The following is a 20,608-nucleotide window of genomic DNA, read 5'->3' on the forward strand; positions in this document are numbered from 1 at the left end:
GCCTCTCTTCCTCACTACGCGGGCTTCCCATTGCGCCCCCGTGCGGCGGGAGGGAGAACCGCCGCTTGGCACGCCCGGCCGGAGTGCGACACCAAGAGGGCTCAGTCACTCAAAAGTCAAGACCGGGTTCCGCGTTTCAGGCAGAGCCACGGGACCCTGCTATCTTCTGTATGCCCAAGACTCTGCTAAATGCTTCGAGGGCTTCAAAAATGTGTAAAATCTAGACTTTTTGCTGAGGAAAGAACATGTAATGTTGTTGGGGAAAAGAAATATGATTCCAAAGGGCAAGTGATTTTATTCCAGAAGTTCACCTGTTATTTGGCTTTTTAGAAACTGGGAGCAGTTTCCATACCAACAATGTGGGGTCAGGCCAACCCTCTGTAGCCTGTTGATTATGGTAATCACGTGCCTTGGAAAGTCCAAGATAACCCTGATTTCAAATATTTCCAGTCCTCACGCTACCTGTAAGACGACGTGTTGGGAATTTTTGTTGGAAACACGGCCACATTACCATTTAATCGTCATGTACTTAGCCACAGCAACCATTCCTGCCTAACTGATACCATTGTCTTTCTGGAGACAAGCAATGAACTTCCACTTCACAAGGTGTGTGAGTGGAAGAGTTCCTTCCTCTGAGAACAAACTCTTAAGACCATGACTGGCTCGTTCCTCACATGCAGGGCTCAGTTCAGATTCTCCATCCTCACAGACGTCCCCAGCCCACCCTTCTGACAGCCCCACACCATCCTCCATCTCATACTCAGTCTCATTACCCTGCAGGAAACGTCATAGCATTTATCACCATCTGAAGTAATCTCATTTTTTCCACTCGTTTACATGTTAATATCTGTATCTCTTCCACTGAAACGTCTCTCTACTGTATCCTCTATTTATTGTACACAGAAGTGTTCATATTTGTAAATGATTGAATGGTGAATCGGAGAGTAAGGATATGAAATGTCATCTCAAAGAGAAGGCATGATTTCCAGGGCAACAAGATCGACAGGCACTTCACTGAATCATTAATAAATCTGGAGACAGAATGGGCCAGCCCGAAGAAACCAATCAGTCAGGGAGATCCTGTCCAGAGGGTCTGACCTACTCTCCAGAACAACAAACACTTGGTGTCAGATACAGAAAAAAAAATGTGTCGTGGGTGAGGTGGCTCATGCCTGTAATCCTAGCACTTTGGGAGGGCGAGGCAGGAGGATCACTGGAGTTTGAGACCAACCTGAGCAACGTAGCCAGCCCCTGTGTCTACAAAATTAAAATTAAAAATAAAACAAGCCAGGAGTAGTGGTGCACACCTGTAGTCTCAGCTACTCAAGAGGTTGAGGTGGAAGGATCGTTTGAACCCAGTAGTTCAAAGCTGCAGTGAGACATGATAGCACCATTGCACTCCAGTCTAGACAACAGACTAAGACCTGTATTTAAAAATAAAATAAAAATGGGCCAGGCGTGGTGGTTCACACCTGTAATCCCAGCACTTCAGGAGGCCAAGGTGGGCAGATCACCTGAGGTCAGCAGTACAAGACCGGCCTGACCAACATGAAGAAACCCCGTCTCTACTAAAAAAAAATACAAAATTAGCCAGGCGAGGTAGCGCATGCCTGTAATACCAGCTCCTCGAGAGGCTGAGGCAGAAGAATCATTTGAACCTGGGAGTCAGAGGTTGTGGTCAGCCGAGATCATGCCATTGTGCTCCAGCCTGGGATACAATCGTGAAACTCAGTCTAAAAAATTAAAAAATAAAGGCCAGGTGCGGTGGCTCATGCCTGTAATCCCAGCACTTTGGGAGGCCAGGTGAGCAGATCATGAGGTCAGGAGTTCGAGCCCAGCCTGACTAACATGGAGAAACCCTGTCTCTACTAAAAATACAAAAAATTAGGCGGGCGTGGTGACACATGCCTGTAATCCTAGCTACTCGGGAGGCTAAGGCAGGAAAATCGCATGATCCCAGGAGACGGAGGTTGTAGTGAGCCAAGATTACACCATTGCACTCCAGCCTGGGCAACAAGAGTCAAACTCCATCTCAAAAATAAAATAAAAATGTGGCCAGTGTGGTGGCTCACGCCTGTAATCCCAGCACTTTGGGAGGCTGAGGCAGGCAGATCACAAGGTCAAGAGATGGAGACCATCCTAGCCAACATGGTGAAACTTCGTCTCTACTTAAAATACAAAAGCTAGCCGGGCATGGTGGCACGTGCCTGTAGTCCCAGTCCTCGGGAGACTGAGGCAGGAGAATCACTTGAACCCAGGAGGTAGAGGTTTCAGTGAGCCAAGATCGTGCCACTGCACTCTAGCCTGGTGACAGAGCAAGACTCCATCTCAAAAAATAATTAAAAAAAATTTGTTTTTCACAGAAACAATGTCAGAACACAGGATGCCGAGGTCATTAAACCATTCAGTCACAGAACTCATTCCCTCTATTCTGCTTCTGTACTCACCAGGCAACCTTCTGATGCTGCATGTTCCCAGGTAGCTTCTGGGAGGCAACAAGCAGGTGAGGCTGATGCATAGGTCCATACTCTGGCTTATACCTCAGTCTCTAGAAAATGAATATGATTCAGCATCTCAGACTCTGAGCCTGGAAGTCTGGAAAAAAGTTCAGATCAAATTCCAGCCTGCAAAGGAGGCAGCACCAGGCACCAGGCTTGCAGTCCCCTGGGCTGGTGGAGATGGTGTGGCACTTGCAGGCCCCTGGGCTGGTGTGTGGCACAGTGATTTGCTAAGTGAAGCTGAGGAGTGAGACCATCTGGGTCCTTAGCCCAGCACTGCCACTATTTTAGTCAGGGTTCTCTAGAGAGACAAAGAGGAGATATATGTATATATATGAAGGGGAGTTTATTGAGTATTAACTCATACTATCAAAAGGTCCCACAATAGGCCATCTACAAGCTAAGGAGCAAGGAAAGCCAGTCCAAGTCCCAAAACTGAAGAACCTGGAGTCTGATACTCAAGGGCAGGAAGGGTCCAGCACGGCAGAAAGATGTAGGCTGGGAGGCTCGGCCAGTCTAGTCTTTTCACTTTTTTTTTCTGCTTACTTCATATTCTAGCTGCGCTGGCAGCTGATTCGATGGAGCCCACCAGATGAAGGGTGCGTCTGCCTCCCCAGCCCACTGACTCGAATATTAATCTCCTTTGGCGACACCCTCACAGACACACCCAGGACCAACACTTTGCATCCTTCACGATGATCAGTTGACACTCAGTATTAACCGTCACAGCCACTTACTAGATGTGAATCTCGGTCCGGTCTTTCACTTCTTAGTACTTGTTTCCTCATTATTATTGGTGAATAGATAACAGTACTTAGCTCATAGAGTTGTGTGAATTAAATGAGTGAATTCAAGTCAAGTACTTACAACAGTACCTGGCCCAGAGTAAGAGCTCAAGAAGTACTCATGATCATTACTGTCATTTAGTTCCAGCGTCTTCACCTCCCAAGTGCTCGGCTTATGCTCACGCTGCCTTAGTGTCCTTGTCTTCTGCCGAGAATGTGAACACCTCAACCTAAGGTTGCTGATGGAACTAAAAGAAATAATTGATGTAAAGTGCTTATGTAGCCAAATGCCTGGCATACAGCGAGCACTCCATAACAGGCAATTTCTTTTCTGACTTACTTTCGCAAGGTCCAAGCCTTGTATTGCAATGAATTCAGCAGGATAAATGTGGCTTCACTGTGTCTCTTAGAAGCTACCCATTTTTCTTCCCCACTGACATTCAAATCTTGACATAGCTTGTTTTAAAAAACTTTTTTGTTTTTTTTTGAGACAGAGCCTCGCTCTGTCGCCCAGGCTGGAATGCAGTGGCTCGATCTTGGCTCACGGCAACCGAGTGAGCCAAGCGGTTCAAGCAATTCTCCTGCCTCAGCCTCCCAAGGGACTGGGATTACAGGTGTGCACCACAACACCCAGCTAATTTTCATATTTTTAGTAGAGATGGGGCTTTGTCATATTGGCCAGGCTGGTCTTCAACTCTTGACCTCAAGTGTTCAAGGTTTTATCATATTGAGTGCCACAACACCCAGCTAATTTCCATATTTTTAGCAGAGACCAGGTTTCACCATGTTGATCAGGGTGGTCTTGAACTCCTGACCTCGTGATCCACCCACCTCGGCCTCCCAAAGTGCTAGAATTACAGGTGTGAGCCACTGCGCCTGGCCTCTCCCCTGCTGTTTATGTGTCAGTGGTGCACACCCGCAAACTTCATCGGCCTAGCATGTCTCATTTCTTCCCCTGGGCATCGCACCTCCTGCACTTCGGGAAAGGCTCCTCCCCAGACTCTAGCCATGTAATTCAAATGTGTGTTGCCATCTTCTTCCATAGCAACACCTGCCTGGTCTCAGCAACTGTTTGAAGGGTGAGCACCTGACTCAAGTCAGCCCAATCATAGCACCCTATGGGCCCATTCATAGCATAGTAATTAAGTCAGGGTGGGCATGTGGCCTGAGCTGGACCAATCCAGGCTCTCACTGGGATTTTTCTAACTGAGCTGAGGGAAAAAGCGATTTTCCTCTTTTTTTCCTCATATTGTAACCATCTGAGTCAGGAATAATCTTGTCCTCCATTTTTTTTTCTTTATATATATTTTTTGATACAAAGTCTCACTCTGTGACTCAGGTTGGAATGCAGTGGTGTGACCTCAGCTCACTGCAACCTCTGCCTCCTGGGTTTAAGTGATTCTTATGCCTCAGCCTCCCAAGTAGCTGGATCTACAGGCATGCGCCACCATGCCTCGCTAATTTTTGGATTTTTAGTAGAGACGGGGGTTTCACCATGTTAGCCAGGTCTCAAACGCCTGACCTCAAATTGATCCACCCACCTCAGCCTCCCAAAGTGCTAGGATTACAGGCATGAGCCACCGTGCCTGGCCATTCTGCATGTTTTTAGAGTAAGTTGGTTTGAAAGAATGATCCCAATATAGTGAAAAAAACAGAAATGAGACATATTTTTTCTCAGTATCTAAGATTGGTTCTTCAACTGTTTCTTTGAGTCTGTGAATGATTCCAGGTTCCTTCCAGAATGTTCCCCCTTCTCCCAATCAGCTTCTGTTGATTGCAACCAGAAGCACACTGACTAGTGAAGGAAGGATGGCTCTCTGTCTACCCAAACCGAATGGAAGGTCCAGAGGACAAGGAGTGCCTCCTATCCTTTGTGTCTTTCTCAGCGGCACAGTTTCTTGGACTTGGAGATACTTCTAAAAGCTCCGTGGGAAGTCAGGGTAGGACGTAACCTAGAGTGGTGAAGCAGTCTTCAGGGACAAAGTAGAACCAGAGCTGGGGCTTGAGAGACCAGGACTTGGACACAGCTCCGCTGCCCAGGACCCCCAAGAACAAAAGTGGGAAAAAACAGGGCATGGTTTGGAAGTGGTCAAGAAACAAGCCTGTAATCTCAGCACCCTGGGAGGCTGACATAGGAGGATCCCTTGAGCCAGGAGCTTGAGGCCAGCCTGGGCAACATAAGAAGACCTCATCTCTACAGAAAATTTAAAAATTTGCCAGGTATAGTGGCACACATCTGTGGTCCCAGCTACTTCGGAGGCTGAGGTGGGAGGATTGCTTGGGCCTGGGTGGTCAAGGCTGCAGTGAGCTATAATTGCACCACTGCACTTCAGCCCTCCAGCCTGGGTGACAGAGCAAAACCCTGGAAAAAAGAAAAGAAAGAGGGAGGGAGGGAGGGAGGGAGGGAGGGAGGGAGGGAGGGAGGGAGGGAAAGGCAGGCCTGGCTGAGCACAGCTGGGCGAGTTTGGGTAGTAGGCAGTAGAGCAGAGGGAGCTTCCACTGACAGGCTAAATGTCTTTGCTCCATCATAGGTGGTTAAAGAAAGAAATGCTCGGTTCAAAACTGAAGGCATCAGGGGAACCTGCTGAAATAAATTAGGTCCAGTCAATGGAAACTACAAAGCTGGCAAAAGAAAGGGGAAGTGTTTATGTACTGATCAAAATGACCTTTCATTTACGAAGAAAGCAAAGAACAAAGTATACAGTATTGCACTGTTTCTGCAAAGCAAAAGGAGGGATAGTGTGAAGATTTATTTGTTTGTGTAGTCTACAAGTATATACAAGAACTGATAGCTGGGATGCTTTCACATTGGGGAACCTGGTGACTGAGTGACAAGATTTTTTTTTTTTCCCCAAGACGGAGTCTTGTTCTGTCGCCAGGCTGGAGTGCAGTGCTATCATCTCGACTCACTGCAATCTCTGCCTCCTGGGTTCGAGTGATTCTCCCAAGTAGCTGGGACTACAGGTGCGTGCCACCACACCCAGTTAATTTCTGTATTTTTAGCAGAGATGGGGTTTCACCATGTTGGCTACGATGGTCTCGATCTCTTAACCTTGTGATCTGCCTGCCTTTGCCTCCCAAAGTGCTGGGATTACAGGCGTGAGCCACTGCACCCAGCCAACAAGGAGATGTTTTACTGTGTATCCTTTAATAAATTTTGAATTTTGAATGTATTAATGCAAAATCTATTCAAAACTTCATTAATTAATTGATTAAAAGCCGGTGCATTATGTCGGGTAACATAGCAGTACCCAGCTCTACAAAAAAGGAAAAATTTTTTTTAATTAGCCAGGTGTATGGCACTCCTGTAATCCCAGCTACTCAGGAGGCTGAGGTGGGAGGGTAGCTTGAGCCCTGGAGGTTGAGGCTGCAGTAAAACTTGATCATGCCGCTTTACTCCAGGATGAGACAGCACAACCCTGTCTCAAGTGAATAAATAAGCGGGTGCAGAATTCATCTGAGGGAGAGAACAGTGTTTTGTTTAGCAAGAGCCATTTTAATTGCGGAAAAAGAGGTCTAGGGGCATGGCTTGGAAGGCAGAGATGAACAAAGATAACAGGAAATTGCTCTCCATAATAACTTAGAATTTGGGGATTTCTCTGGGTGTAGAAAGTGGGAGGAAAGGTCCTGTTTAGAGGCAGGAAAGATACAAGCTTGAGCAGGGGACACAGCAAATTCTGAGAAATTCCCAATGGTGAGATGGCTCACAGTCTTTTTAAGAATAGGGTGGCTAATGTTTTAGGTCTAATTTTTGGGTCATTTGGCATCATAGCCTAAGATGAGACCCTTCCTGTAACCTCCAAAGTATAAATGTCTCCTACACATGAGCATCTTATAGGAGAAATCAAACAAAGAGAACACACCGAGCTCCCGAGTTAATGCACAGCAGATGGAAGAGACCGCAGTGTGAAGGAAGATGTGTGAATTCCAGAATCCAGAAAGCAGGAAAGTGAAGCATGAATCAGCAAAAGAAAATGAACCACTCCTCATCCCCAAATACTTGAAGTGTGGGGCAGGGCACTGGCTTTGACATCATATGTAGGATGGGGTCTGAAGCCACTTTTCAGTTAACAGATATTGACACCATCAGAATGAAAGGTGTTGAGACACCCATATAGTCAACACTGGCTTACACCTCTAATACTAGAGGTATTAGTATTCAAGGTACAGGACTTGAACCTTGAATGGGAGACATCAAAGGTAGTCTTTTATAACAGAGAGAGTCTTCTCGTAAACCTATAGAAATTATCATGCTGAGGGGTGATATAGATTTAAAATATGTCTAGGCCAGGCACAGTGTCTCACACTTTGAGAGGCCAAGGCAGGAGGATCGCTTGAGCCCAGGAGTTCAAGACTGCAGATTGAGCGACAGAGCAAGACCTTATCTCAAAAAAATAACACATTAAATTAAAAATAAAATACATCTAAAGAAGCTTGAACAGAGGTTCCCAACCTTTGGAATACAGTGCCAGCATCTCACTAGAGAGATTCTTATGGAAGGAGACATCTGGGACCCTACCCAGGGTGGGCTGGGGGCTGTATATGATTCCAACAGATGTCCAGGACCTCTCATCTCAAGAATTACCAGTTTAGAGATATGCCTCCCTGCCTGGGCGTGGTGGCTCACACCTGTAATCCCAGCATTGTAGGAAGCTGAGGTGAGTAGATCACATGAGGCCAGGGGTTCGAGAGCAAGGTGAAAATACCAAAAGTAGCTGGGCATGGTGGTGCACATCTGTAATCCCAGCTACTCAGGAGGCTGAGTCAGGAAAATCGCTTGAACCTGGGAGGCAGAGGTTGCAGTGAGCCAAAATCATGCTGCTGCACTCCAGCCTGGGCAACAGAAAAAGCTTGTCTTAAAAAAAAAAAGGAAGAAAAGAAAGAAAGAGAGAGATGCTACCCTAATGACTCCCTAGGAGCCAGTGTGGGATGGAATGATAGCCATGGCCTCCCCCAAGCTGTCCTATGTGCTACCAAAACTGGGTTTGGGACTCTAGGCTGCTCTATTTCACGTGTTTACAATAACAGCTAAATGGACCAATGCTATGAAATTATAAGCACAGGCTGGCTAATCTTGGTATGAAGTTTCCCACTTTTTCCCTTTACTCCCTGCCAATACCCAATACCCAGGGCCCAGATGCCAGCCGGTCATGGTGTCCAAATCCTTGATAATAAGATAACCGCCTTTACCTGTGGGGAGTGGGATGTTCCCATTTTTGGTGATGCCTGGCTTCAACCTGCCTTCTCAAGACTTCCATTTCATCCTCTCTCGCCTCCTTTAAGCGCTATGCATTACCTGCTCCTGAGTTCTAACAGGGCTTCAGCTGTGTGGGGCCCAGACCACCGGCAGCTGGTCGACAGCCTCTGGCTATGCCAGTCTCCTGCCTTACAATCCCAATTCCCATCTCCCCAGTGTGTTCCACCTTTGCTCCACATTGCCTCCTCCCCTCTTCCCCTCTGCCCCATCCAATTCATCCTTCGATCCCTGACTTCTCCATGAAGGTTCATCTCATGCTTATCATATCGTGAGCTCCGACTCCTCCCATCAACTCTGCTGTCAAGCAACTGGACTACCTTAGCTTGCCAGTTTCCTCTTCACGTCTGTCTCCCATCTCCAATCATTTGTACACCCTATGGTGCCCATCCTGGCTAGACGTGCTAAATAATAAGGAGGTAACTAAGTAAACAAAATGCAGAGGGCCCACATCCTGAGCATCACCATCTTTGATCAGCTCTGGGGTTAGAGCTCCCTATGGGACTCTCCTAGGGCCTGAGCTGGGGACTGGGGTGAGTATGGTATAGCTGAGGGGTACTAGTAGAGCGGGATCCCCCAGCCCAGGATCCAGTAAACCGGAGGCTCAGCCTTGGTCGTCACCAGCTCAGTGTGGCTTCTATAGACCAGTACTTCCCAACTTCCCAGCGAGATGTCCTGCAGCGAGCCCTCCAGGAGATCAGGCGTGTATTTCACAAGCCCCCACCCTCAAGCAGTCAGAGGCTTTCTAGTAGTTCTAGAGAAGGTATTCCCACAAATACCTTCTCTCCTCCTATTAGACATCAGGCTCCCAGAAGGCAAGGACTAGGTCTTACACGTCATTGTTCCCTAGTAGGTGTTCATGAAACAGTAACAATGCAGCCACCCATCCATCCCTCAACTTCATTGTCCCTGCCTTTCCCTTTCCATAAAGTAAGGCACAAACAGGCCCTGAGCATGACGATCCCTGAGCTTTCCTCCCCTCAGGATCTGCTCCACCTCGCTGAGGTTTTTGGAGCAGCAACCTTTACAGACACGGCTTGTACCTGATCATCCGGGACAGTGCTGAGGAAGGAATGCTACAATCCAGATGTCCCTGTTAGAGCTTCCTAGGCTCATGAGGACAGAAAGCCCAGAAGAGCATATTCTGAAGTGAGGAGGTAATTTGAATGTCTGGGAGGTTGAACACAGGTCTGGAAGGACACAGATGCAGCTCTCAGCAGTGGATACTTCTCAACAGGAAGTCTGATAGGAAAGAGTTTCACTCTTTACTCTTTTTTTTTTTTTTTGAGACAGAGTCTTACTCTGTTGCCCAGGTTGGAGTGCAGTGGCACAATCTGGGCTCACTGCAAACTCCGACTCCCTGGTTCAAGTGATTCTCCTGTCTCAGCCTCCCAAGTAGCTGGGATTATAGGTGCCCACCACGCCTGGCTAATTTTTGAATTTTTAATATAGACAGGGTTTCACCATGTTGGCCAGGCTGGTCTTGAACTCCTGAACTCAAGTGATCTGCCCACCTCAGCCTCCCAAAATGTTGGGATTACGGGTGTGAACCACCATGCCCAGCCGTATTAATTTTTAAAAGTTAATTTTAGGCTGGGCGTGGTGGCTCATGCCTGTAATCCCAGCACTTTGGGAGGCTGAGGCAGGCGGATCACGAGGTTAAGTGATGGAGGTGATCTCTCGGTGAGAGATGGTGAAACCACGTTTCTACTAAAAATACAAAAAAATTAGCCAGGCGTGGTGGTACGTGCCTGTGGTCCCAGCTACTTGGGAGGCTGAGGCGGAAGAATCGCTTAAACCCAGGAGGCGGAGGTTGCAGTGAGCTGAGATTGCACCACTGCACTCCAGTCTGGAGATAGAGCAAGACTCCGGCTCAAAAAAAAAAAAAAAAAAAAAAAAAAAGTTAATTTTAAAAAATAGGCCTAGGCTGGGCATGGTGTAATCCCAGCACTTTGGGAGGCCAAGGTGGGCAGATCACTTGAGGTCTGGAGTTTGAGACTAGCCTGGCCAACACAGCAAAACACTGTCTCTACTAACAATACAAAAACTAGCCAGGCATGGTGGTGGGTACATATAATCCCAGCTACTTGGGAGGCTGAGGCAGGAGAATCACTTGAACCCAGGAGGCGGAGGTTGCAATGAGCTGAAATGGCACCACTGCACTTTAAACTGGGCAACAGAGCTAGACTCCATATCAAAAATAAAAATAAACAAATAAATAAAAATAGGCTGAGTGCAGTTCACATCTGTAATCTCAGAACTTTGGGAGGCTGAGGAGGAAGGATCACTTGTGCTCAGGAGAGTTTAAGCCCAGCCTGGGCAACATAGCAAGATTCTATCCTACAAAGTTTAAAAAAAAAAATAGCCAGGTGTGGTGATGCATGCATGTAGTCCCATCCTGTAGTCCCAGCTACTAGGGAGGCTGAGGCAAGAGACTGCCTGAGCCCAGGAGTTCATGGCTGCAATGAGCCGTGATTGAGTCACTGCACTTCAGCCTGGACAAGAGTGAAACCCTCTTTTTTTTTTCTTTGTGAGATGCAGTCTCACTCTGTCACCCAGGATGGAGTGCAGTGGCGCCATCTCAGCTCACTGCAACCTCCGCCTCCCAGGTTCAAGCAATTCTCCTGCCTCAGCCTCCCAGGTTCAAGTGATTCTCCTGCCTCAGCCTCTCAAGTAGCTGGGATTACAGGTGCACACCACCATGACTGGCTAATTTTTCCTATTTTAGTGGAGATGGGGTTTCACCATGTTGCCCAGGCTGGTTTTGAACTCCTGAGCTCAGGCAATCCTCCCGCTTTGGCCTCCCAAAGTGCTGGGACTACAGGTGTGAGCCACCATGCCCCATTCTGCTTTTATTTTTCTTTATTCTAGAGACAGGGGCCTGACTATGTTGGCAGGGTGATCTCAAACTCCTGTTCTCAAGCAATCCTCCCACCTTAGCCTCCCAAAGTGCTGGGATTACATGAATGAGCCACCATGCCCAACTGGATTGCTTCAGCTCTGGGGTCGAGACTGCAGTAAGCCAAGACTGTACCACTGCACTCAGCCTGCATGACAGAGCAAGACCTTATTTCTAAATAAATACACAAACTGGGCCAGGCACGATGGCTCACACCTGTAATTCCAACACTTTGAGAAGCCAAGGTGGACGGATCAGCTGAGGTTGGGAATTCGACACCAGCCTAACTAACATAGAGAAACCCCATCTCTACTAAAAATACAAAATTAGCCAGGTGTGGTGGCACATACCTGTAATCTCAGCTATTCAGGAGGCTGAGGCAGGAGAATTGCTTGAACCTGGGAGGTGGAGGTTGTGGTGAGCTGACTTAGCACCACCGCTCTCCAGCCTGGGCAACAAAAGCAAAACTCCGTCTCAAAATAAAATAAAAATACATAAATCACATTTTCTCAGAAGAAAAATTAAAATTCACCCCAAAAGCAACGCCCCTGTCCTGCTTCGGGGTGTGAACTCCAGGGTCTATGCTAAGGATCCCTGCTGCCCGGGAGCCAGCAGGGGCAACATCCTGAGTGCCACCATCTCCGATCAGCTCTGGGGATCAGGCTCACTATGGGACTCTCCAGCAACCTGTGCCAGGGCTTGGGATGACTCATGGTGTAGCTGAGGGGTGCTTGGTGCAGTGGCATCCACTAGCCTAGAATCCAGGAAAGCAGAGATAGGCTTGGCTCTCACTAGCTCAGTCACTAGGCCTCCTTGGGAATCATCCCCTTGAGGGTAAAATAAAGGGATCAGCCTGAGCCTCGTGCTCAGGTGTTTTAAACCCATGTTTCAACAGTGACGTCTCCCCTTTCCTCACCCTCCCAACAACCAAAAAACATTTTGACCTTTCCATGATCTAGATTAGGAAAACTTCCTGCACATGCTTTGAAAAGTGGCACACTACCCCTCCCCCACCAACTGAGCACTGGAGGGTCCCTTCTGTTCTAACAAAACTCTACTGGACCCTAATTTCCCATCTCAATTTGCTTTCTTAAGATTTGTCTCCTTCAAAAAGCAGAATGAAGAAAAAAATATATATACCCCAGTGAATTGGATTCCAGTTCATTGAGGCTTTACTGTAGGCTGAGCTGGAGAATCCTCCAGCTCTGTGAACATGCAGTCTGCAATCTGGATACCTTTTATTTAATTTCAAGAATTCCCTTTGCTCGGCAAAAAGGGGTCTGAGGAAAGCGGAGCAGCGTAGATGAGGGTGAGGGCGGAAGCAGGGTGCTCACCAAAGTGGTGCCGGGTGCCGGCTGCCCACTGCACTCCCAGCTGGGAGGGATGCGGGACCCAGGGCAGGGGCAGGGAAAGTCATTTTTGACACAAACAAGGGTCCTGGGGCATGCCACCCCACCCGGTGCCTGGCCATGCAAGACGCTGAAATGGAGACTGTGGCCCCTTGGGTCGCAGCGCCCGGAGCCATGGAGCAGGTGCACCAACCTGAAGGGGAGTCCTTTGGGCGCTTCCCGAGGCGCCTGCAGGGTGTGGAGCTTAGCAGGGTCTGTGTCCATGTCCGTGAGCAAGGGCAGTAACAGATAGCACCAATTGGGAGGCCCAGGGCAGGAGAGCCTGAGGCTCAGACTCTAGCACCCACTTGCCCGGAGCTCCAGGGAGGAGACACGTGTCGACTGCTCTCTCAACAAAAGCCTCTCCCTCGCCCCTTTGCCCTGGGAAAACTGGAACAAATCATCACGGTGAGGTCTGACCCGGGGACCCAGCTGCCTGTGGGGGATCAGGCCACTGTTGTGCAGTGTCAAGATGCTACTGCACCAGATTGAGGGGCTGGAGGCAGGAGAGACAGGCTGGGGGTGAGGGGGCACCAGGAGCTCCCACGGAGGACGAGCCCTCTGGAAGCACAACCCGGGGTGTTTCGTAGCCAATCTGTTCCCCGCTCCCAGGAACCCCAGGAGCTGGCCTCCTGTCGCTTCTGATTTTGTTGGTGGGTGAGAGAGGAAAGGGAGACCAGGAGGGCCAGGCCGGTGGCTTCCCGGGCAGCGGAGGTAGGCGGTAAGCGTGGTGGGGCCGCGCACGCCTCTGCCCGTGTGATTGGGTCAACCATCTCCCCTGTGTCTCACTTTCCTCAGTCACCAAGAAAATCCTACCCCACCTATCTCAGAGGGATAGGCCAAGGGTGAACTGGATAACGGATAGAAAACACTTCTAAAAAAGTATAAAGCGCTATTGAAACGCGAGGCAGTGTTGTCACGAAGGTGTCGCCCTCAGCACATCCCTCGGCCTTCGCTTCTTTTCAGGCCATCTCCTAACCTTGGGACCTGATTTCCTGATCTTGGAAGGGCTTCGGGACTCCTTGGTGGCTTCCCCTGATGACCATCTGTGGCCCGGTGGCCCCAGGGTACCCGAGAGGGTGTGAGGGCGGTGCCCGAACACGCTCAGCTCCTCGCGGTCCCCCAGGGCCTTCCCTGGCTGGTGGGTCCACCCTAGAGACAAGCTGGGCGTCCATTTAGACCAGACAGATCTGAGGGACCCCGGCCCCACCCAGGAGGCTCCCAATCGGAGTGCAATGCCTGTTGCCAATTTCCAGTTGGTGGCCGAGGACACCGGGCAGGGTGGTCGGTGCTTGGGCTGCCCCCCCGGCCCTCTCGGTCCAGCCCTGCCCTCCCCCAGCCCAGCCCAGCCCTAGTCTCGCTCGGGCGGTGGCGGGGGCGGCCGTGGGGCGCCGGGGCCCGGGCCGCCGCTGTGCACGCGCAGGTGGTCCTTGAGCGATTCCTTGTAGCGGAAGCTCTTGCCGCACTCGCCGCACGTGTAGGGCCGCTCACCAGTGTGGATACGCTGGTGCTTGAGCAGGTTCTGCTTGCGGATGAAGCTCTTGCCGCACAGCGCGCACTGGAAGGGCCGCTCGCCCGTGTGCAGCCGCTGGTGGTTCTGCAGGTGCTCCTTGCGGCTGTAGGTCTTCTCGCACTCCGAGCACTTGTAGGGCCGCTCGCCGCGGTGCGTCATCTGGTGGCGGATGAGGCCCGAGTGGCAGTTGAAGCTCTTCTCGCACTCAGCGCACTCGTAGGGCCGCTCCTTGGTGTGGCTGCGGTGGTGGATGATGAGGCTCTTGCGCACGCCGAAGCTCTTGCCGCACTCTGGGCACGAGTAGGGCTTGCTGCGGGCGCCATGCAGGAGGAGGCTCCGCCGCAGCCCTCCCGGGCAACAGCTGCCGCAGCCGCCACCCGCCCCGGTCCCCGCGCCGCTGCCCCCGCCGCCCCCATCGCCCCCGCCACCCCCGGTGCTGCAGTCCCCACCCGGCGGCGCCTCGCCCGAGCCACGCTCCCCGGGCAGCGCTGGGAAGCCGTCGTCCAGCAGCCCACGGGTCGGGGGCCCGCCAGGGTTCTCGGCCACCGCTACTGGGGCCAGGCTCTGTGGCTGGGGCTGCGACTGCGGCTGCGGCGGCTGGGGCTGGGGCTGGGGCTGAGGCTGCGGCGGGGCCGAGGGTGGGTTCTTCACCATCAGCAGGCTGTCACCTGGGGAAACAGGAAGAAGTGACATGTGGAAAGGGGCTCTCAGCCGGGACCCCACGCTGCTCCCAGAAGGGTCAGGGAGCATGCGCTCTGAGCCTCAGTTCCACTAACTACGAGGGACTGCACAAGGTGCTGGGCCACAATCTACATGGCCCTTCCACCTGCCTGAAGCCGCCCTGCTGTGGAGCCCAGAAACGGTCAAGCAGGTGGCACAAGGCAAGGACAGGAAGTCCCTTCGGAACGCTGAGGACTAAGGGGTAGGGGACCTGCTGTCCAGAAGTCATTTTGGAAGGTAGAATTGCCCAGAAACAACAAGACTTCATTGCAGTCCGACGGACAATGTTTTCTCTGTGTGTGTTTTTCCAGACAGGGTCTCACTCTGTCCTCCAGGCTGTAGTGCACTGGAAAGATTATGGCTCACTGTAGCCTTGATGTCCTACGCTCAAGTGATCCTCCCGTAGACTCCAAAGTAGCTGGGACCACAAGCATGCGCCACCAGGCCTAGCTAATTAAAAAAAATTTTTTTTTGTTGAGACAGGGTCTCACTATGGCCCAGGCTGGTCTCCAACTCCTGGGATCAAGCAACCCTCCCACCTTGACCTCCCAAAGTGCTGGGGTTACAGATGTGAGCCACCACACACATTGACAATGCTAACTTTTATCTCAGGAAAGTCTCTCAATGGGAAGGAAGAATTTTATCCAAGGTGAAAAGCATCTAGAGGCCCACAGGAATGGAACGCAGGGAGCCGGAAACATAAGCATCAAACGGATTGGCAGCCATGTTTCCACTAAGCATGTGGGCATCTGATTGGGCAGGGTGGTGTGGGCAGCTGGGACATGTGAGTCCCACCCTTGCACCCAACCCACCTGGACCTTGGCAGCACCACGACAGGCTCTCCTTTCACCCGAGGCAGTGGCCGCCCAGCCTAGCACCCCAAGGAAATGGTTCTTGCCCCATTTCCTTGCATTCTAAGGCCTCCAGGCCATGATTGCCCGGAGCTCTCCACCATCTTGGGTGGCAACAGACAAAGCCCAGGCTCTGAGCATCAGAACACTGACGTCAGACCCAGTCCTTCCTCCCCACCCCGGCTCAGCGGCCAGCCCCCAGTGGTTCTTAGGCCTCACCGTCCATCACCTCCCTGGTCTTCATTTGGAATTCTTTTCTCCTTAGAGAAGCCCTGCTCCCCAGTTTAGGGAAAGCCAGTGGAAGAGCTCTGAGAAAGGGGAGTTTGTGACCCTCCCACTTCTTCTCGGCATCCTTTTCTCTTCTCTGTGCTCACACCCCTCTGCCCAGGGCCCAGCTGCTCCCCAGAGCCCACTTCTTAGGTCACATCTCCCACACTTCCACCCAATCCTCCTATATTCATTGCTGTTTGACCAAGACCTGTCCTTATGTGGTACTCTTAAATAGACTGGGCCCGGCCCTCCCTCTTTGTCTCAAGCAAAATCGACCTGGCAGAGAACCGTCTCTGCAGGATACTGGCCAGGTGCAGAGGCCAAAAGAACTCTCTTCACCTGAGTGCAGGATGCCTGGGAAGGGGTATCTGAGCTCCAGAGCATCCCAGGAGATTGCTGTGGCCTCTGTGGGGACGGCATGAGGGTCTTTGCTTCTCCCTCTACCCAGTCCTGCTACTCTCACTCCTTCCCAGGTGTATTCCCAGAGGACTTGCAAAGAAACCACATGCACATAAACTCCCAGGAGCTGTTTCCCAGGAAACCAACAAAAGACCGTCCTACTCTGATCGTTCTTCCAGCCCAATATGAGCCTCAATCCACATTTTCAACCTCCAACATTCTTCTGTCTCCCTGACCCAACCTGGCTCCCCAGGCCCGGTCCCACAGGCACTTGCTAGAGCACTGTGATTGCCTTTGCTCCTCTGCTGTGCTTGCCTGGGGAACTCCAGTCCTGTTCAGCACCCAGGTGGCTGAAAAACCACCCAAGCTGGCCAGGCACAGTGGCTCATGCCCGTAATCCTGGCATGCAGGGAGGCCACGGCAGGAGGTTTGCTTGAGCCCAGGAGTTTGAGACCAGCCTAGGCAACCTAGGGAGACCCCGTCTCTACAAAAAACATTTAAAAATTAGCCAGGCATTGTGACACACACCTGTGGTCCCAACTACTCAGAAGACTGATGCAGGAGGATCATTTATTGCAGTGAGCAGTGATTGCACCACTGTACTGTGGCCTAGGTGACAGAGTGAGAGCTTGTCTCAAAAAAAAAAAAAAAAACCCTCGAGGGGCCTCCACACAGCCTGGCAACTGGCCATGGCCATGTTTTTAGTGGGTTTTACTTTTCCACTCTAGAACGATTACCTCATCCTTCCTCCACTACCCCGCCCCACCCCACCCCAGGCATGGCCACGAGGGCTTTTCCCTTCCAGTCCCTGCTGGTAAGTGATTCATATGCAAGCAGGTAACCTAGTTATGCTCAGTGGGGTATGAGCAGTTTGCCGGGAGACTTCTGGAAAGATTTCCTCACTCCTTAGAGGGGCCTCTCCTGTGCACTCATGTCTGCATGTGACGCTTGGAACAGCTGCAGCTGCTGTGCTACCAGCCTGGGGATGAAGCCACACCAACGATGGCCAGGCGAGGAGCTGGAAAGAACCTGGGTCCTTGCAAACATGCTGAGTCCTTGAATCAGCCTGAACCTTACCTACCTTAGGACTTCTAGTTACATAAGAAAATAAACTGCCTTTATTCTTTAAGGCAGTTCGAATCAGGATTCTCAAGTAGTTGAGAGCATCTGACCAGAGACGATGGTCTAGTTACCTCCCATCTTAAAAGAATCCCCTCCCTAGACCCGTGTGGCCCCTGTCCCAGCTCCTCTCATCTCATGTCGATTCCCTTTCATAGCAAGACTCATCAACAGTCGTTACACCTGCCCTCACCACTTCTTCACTTCCCATTCTTTTTAGATTTTTCCAATCAGGCATGCACCCTTGCCATTCCACTGAAAAACTTTTGTTTTTTGAGACTGAGTCTTACTCTGTCACCAAGGCTAAAGTGTGGTGGCACAATCTCAGCTCACTGCAACCTCCACCTCCCAGGTTTAAGCAATTCTCCTGCCTCAGCCTCCCAAGTAGCTGGAATTACAGGCACCCACCACCACGCCTGGCTAGTTTTTGTATTTTTAGTAGAAATGGAGTTTCACTATGTTGACCAGGCTGGTCTCAAACTCCTACCTCAAGTGATCCACCTGCCTCAGCCTCCCAAAGTGCTGGGATTACAGGCCTGAGCCACCACGCCTGGCCCTTCACTGCTGATTCTAAGTGCTTACAATACTGTATAGCACATGACAGGCACTAAGTAAATACTTGCTAAAAGTATAGAAACTATGCAAGGTTGGAACCACTGTTTTAACCCAATGCAGTAAACAATTTGGGAATTTCAAGAGGGTGCTTTCACGTCATATTCTGTGGGGCTTGGCACCTGGGAAGGGTGGCCACCTTCAGAGTCCTGACCACCTCTCACTCCAGAAGCACCTGTTAGCCACTGGACTCTGGAGCCTGGCCACACTTCCTGCTTCAGTGGAGGCACTGATGCACATTAACTTTGGGAAAACTGAATCTTCTTGTCTTACACTAACTGGCTGAGAGCAGAGGCTCAGTACACACTCATTAAATAAATGCAGGAGTCCCTTTCACATGAATGTAATATCCAATTGGGTTGAGGTCTGCCTTTGAGTCAAACAGATACCAGTTCTTTCCCTGTTACACATCCCAGGGTGGAGAAGGAAGTCGGCTGGGTCTGCACTGAGTTCTGTACCCAACTCTTCTCCCTTCCATTCCCTTTCCAGAAGATTCTTGCATGTAATATCATGTCTATCATCCAGCTGTCCCTGGCAACCACAATGCTAGGGTTAGTTTTAAAACCGCAGACGAGATGCCAGTGTGAAATTTCAACACTGATAAGTAGGAAGCAGGCTCACTTTGGGAGAAAGAACAGAGGTTCTGGCAAGAGGCTGTTGTGACTGGGCAGGCAAGAGAACCATTTCTAGATACTCCTATCTCCCAAATTCTGTGCATTTCCTCCTAAATGCTACAGTTGAAAGGCCTCTCAAAGATAAAATAACATGGGCTGGGCCTGGTGGCTCCTGCCTGTAATCCCAGAGCTTTGGGAGGCCAAGGTGGAAGGATTGCTTGAGGCCAGGAGTTCAGACCAGCATGGGTAATATAACAAGACCCTGTCTCTATAAAACATCTAGTCTCTATAAAACATCTAAACAATTAGTGAGGCACAGTGGTACATGCCTGTAGTCCCAGCTATTTGGGAGACTGAGGCAGGAGGATCGCTTGAGCCCAGGAGACCGAGGCTGCAGTGAGCCATGATCACACTACTGCACTCCAGCCTGAGCAGCAGAGTGAGGCCCTGTCTTAAACAAACAACAACGACGATGAAGCAAATCGTTCTAAGAGCCATCATATCCAAACTTAAGAAGGAAAATGGTTGGGTCCTTGGCACATCCTTGCAAGTTTTCCCTGGGCCTTCCTAGACTGCTTTCCACACAGCATAGGTCCCCAAGAAAAGGCTCCTCCAGGCCCACACACTCCTAGCCAACTTAGAAGAATCAAAAGATAGCACGGAGGGACAAAAAAGGTTTGGCCAGAATTTCCTGGCCCCAGGTCAGAGGCTCTAGTTCCTATGCCGTCAGGGCCAGAGCTAGCAATGGTAGCCTACCAGCTGTGGAGGAAGAGGTGGACCCGGCTTTTTCCTGGTGCTCACCGCCAGCCTCCTGGCTTCCCCCTCTCATCCCACCAAGCCAGCAGCTACAAAGAGGATCGCCACCTCTCACAGAATATGACGTGAAAGCATCCTCTTGAAATTCCCAAATTATTTACTGCATTGGCTTAAAACAGTGGTTCCAACCTTTCCTAGTTTCAATTCTATCTGAAATAGAGGCATCCGTTGTTCCTATCTCGTTCTTGCCAATTCCTCCAGGCCCACACTGGCTCTTCCAGAACTCAGTTTGTCTTACAGAGTGTGATCTGCTCGCCTGAGTTTGAAATGGCTGTTCAGAACCAGAAACAACCCATGTCCTCTTCTCCTACATGGATTTTAAGTGCTTTCAAGATGTCAGGACTGGGCGCGTGATCCCAGCACTTTGGGAAGCTGAGGTGGGGGGATCACCTGAGGTCAGGAGTTCAAGACCAGCCTGGCCAACATGGTGAAAACCCATCTCTACTAAAAATTCAAAAATTAGCTGGGCATGGTGGCACACGCCTGTAATCTACTCGGGAGGCTAAGGTGGAAGAATTGCTTGACCCTGGGAGGCGGAGGTTGCAGTGAGCCAAGATCAGACCAGTGCACTCCAGTCTGGGCGACAGAGCAAGACTCTGTCTAAAAAAAAAAGATGGCATGTCATGTGAGGACAGACACAAGGCAATGCCATATGACAACGGGGGCTTGGAGAAACACATCTACAAGCCAAGGAGCGCCAGAAGTTGCCAGCACCCACCAGAAACTGAGAGGGATGAGGAAGGACTCCCCTACAGACGTCGGCGGGAGCAGGGCCCAGCCCACCCCTTGATTTTGGACTTCTGACCTGTGCAACTGTGAGAGAATACGTTTCTATGTTTAAGCTGCCCAGCCTGTGGCACTTTGTTATGA

General features: G+C 50.5%; 1 protein-coding gene across 1 annotated transcript in view; it reads right to left on the bottom strand.

The window, feature by feature from the left end:
- Positions 1-12,666: 12,666 nt before the first annotated feature.
- The window catches only part of ZNF282 (zinc finger protein 282), a 28,669-nt gene continuing 20,727 nt past the window's right edge, over positions 12,667-20,608 (bottom strand). Inside the window, exon 8 of the mRNA XM_002751865.7 lies at positions 12,667-15,005. Within this exon, the coding sequence (XP_002751911.6) occupies positions 14,176-15,005 (830 nt within the window). The 3' untranslated portion in view covers positions 12,667-14,175. The remainder of the gene's footprint in view (positions 15,006-20,608) is intronic.

Source organism: Callithrix jacchus, chromosome 11 (genome assembly GCF_049354715.1).
Source record: "Callithrix jacchus isolate 240 chromosome 11, calJac240_pri, whole genome shotgun sequence".
Lineage (NCBI taxonomy): Eukaryota > Metazoa > Chordata > Mammalia > Primates > Cebidae > Callithrix > Callithrix jacchus.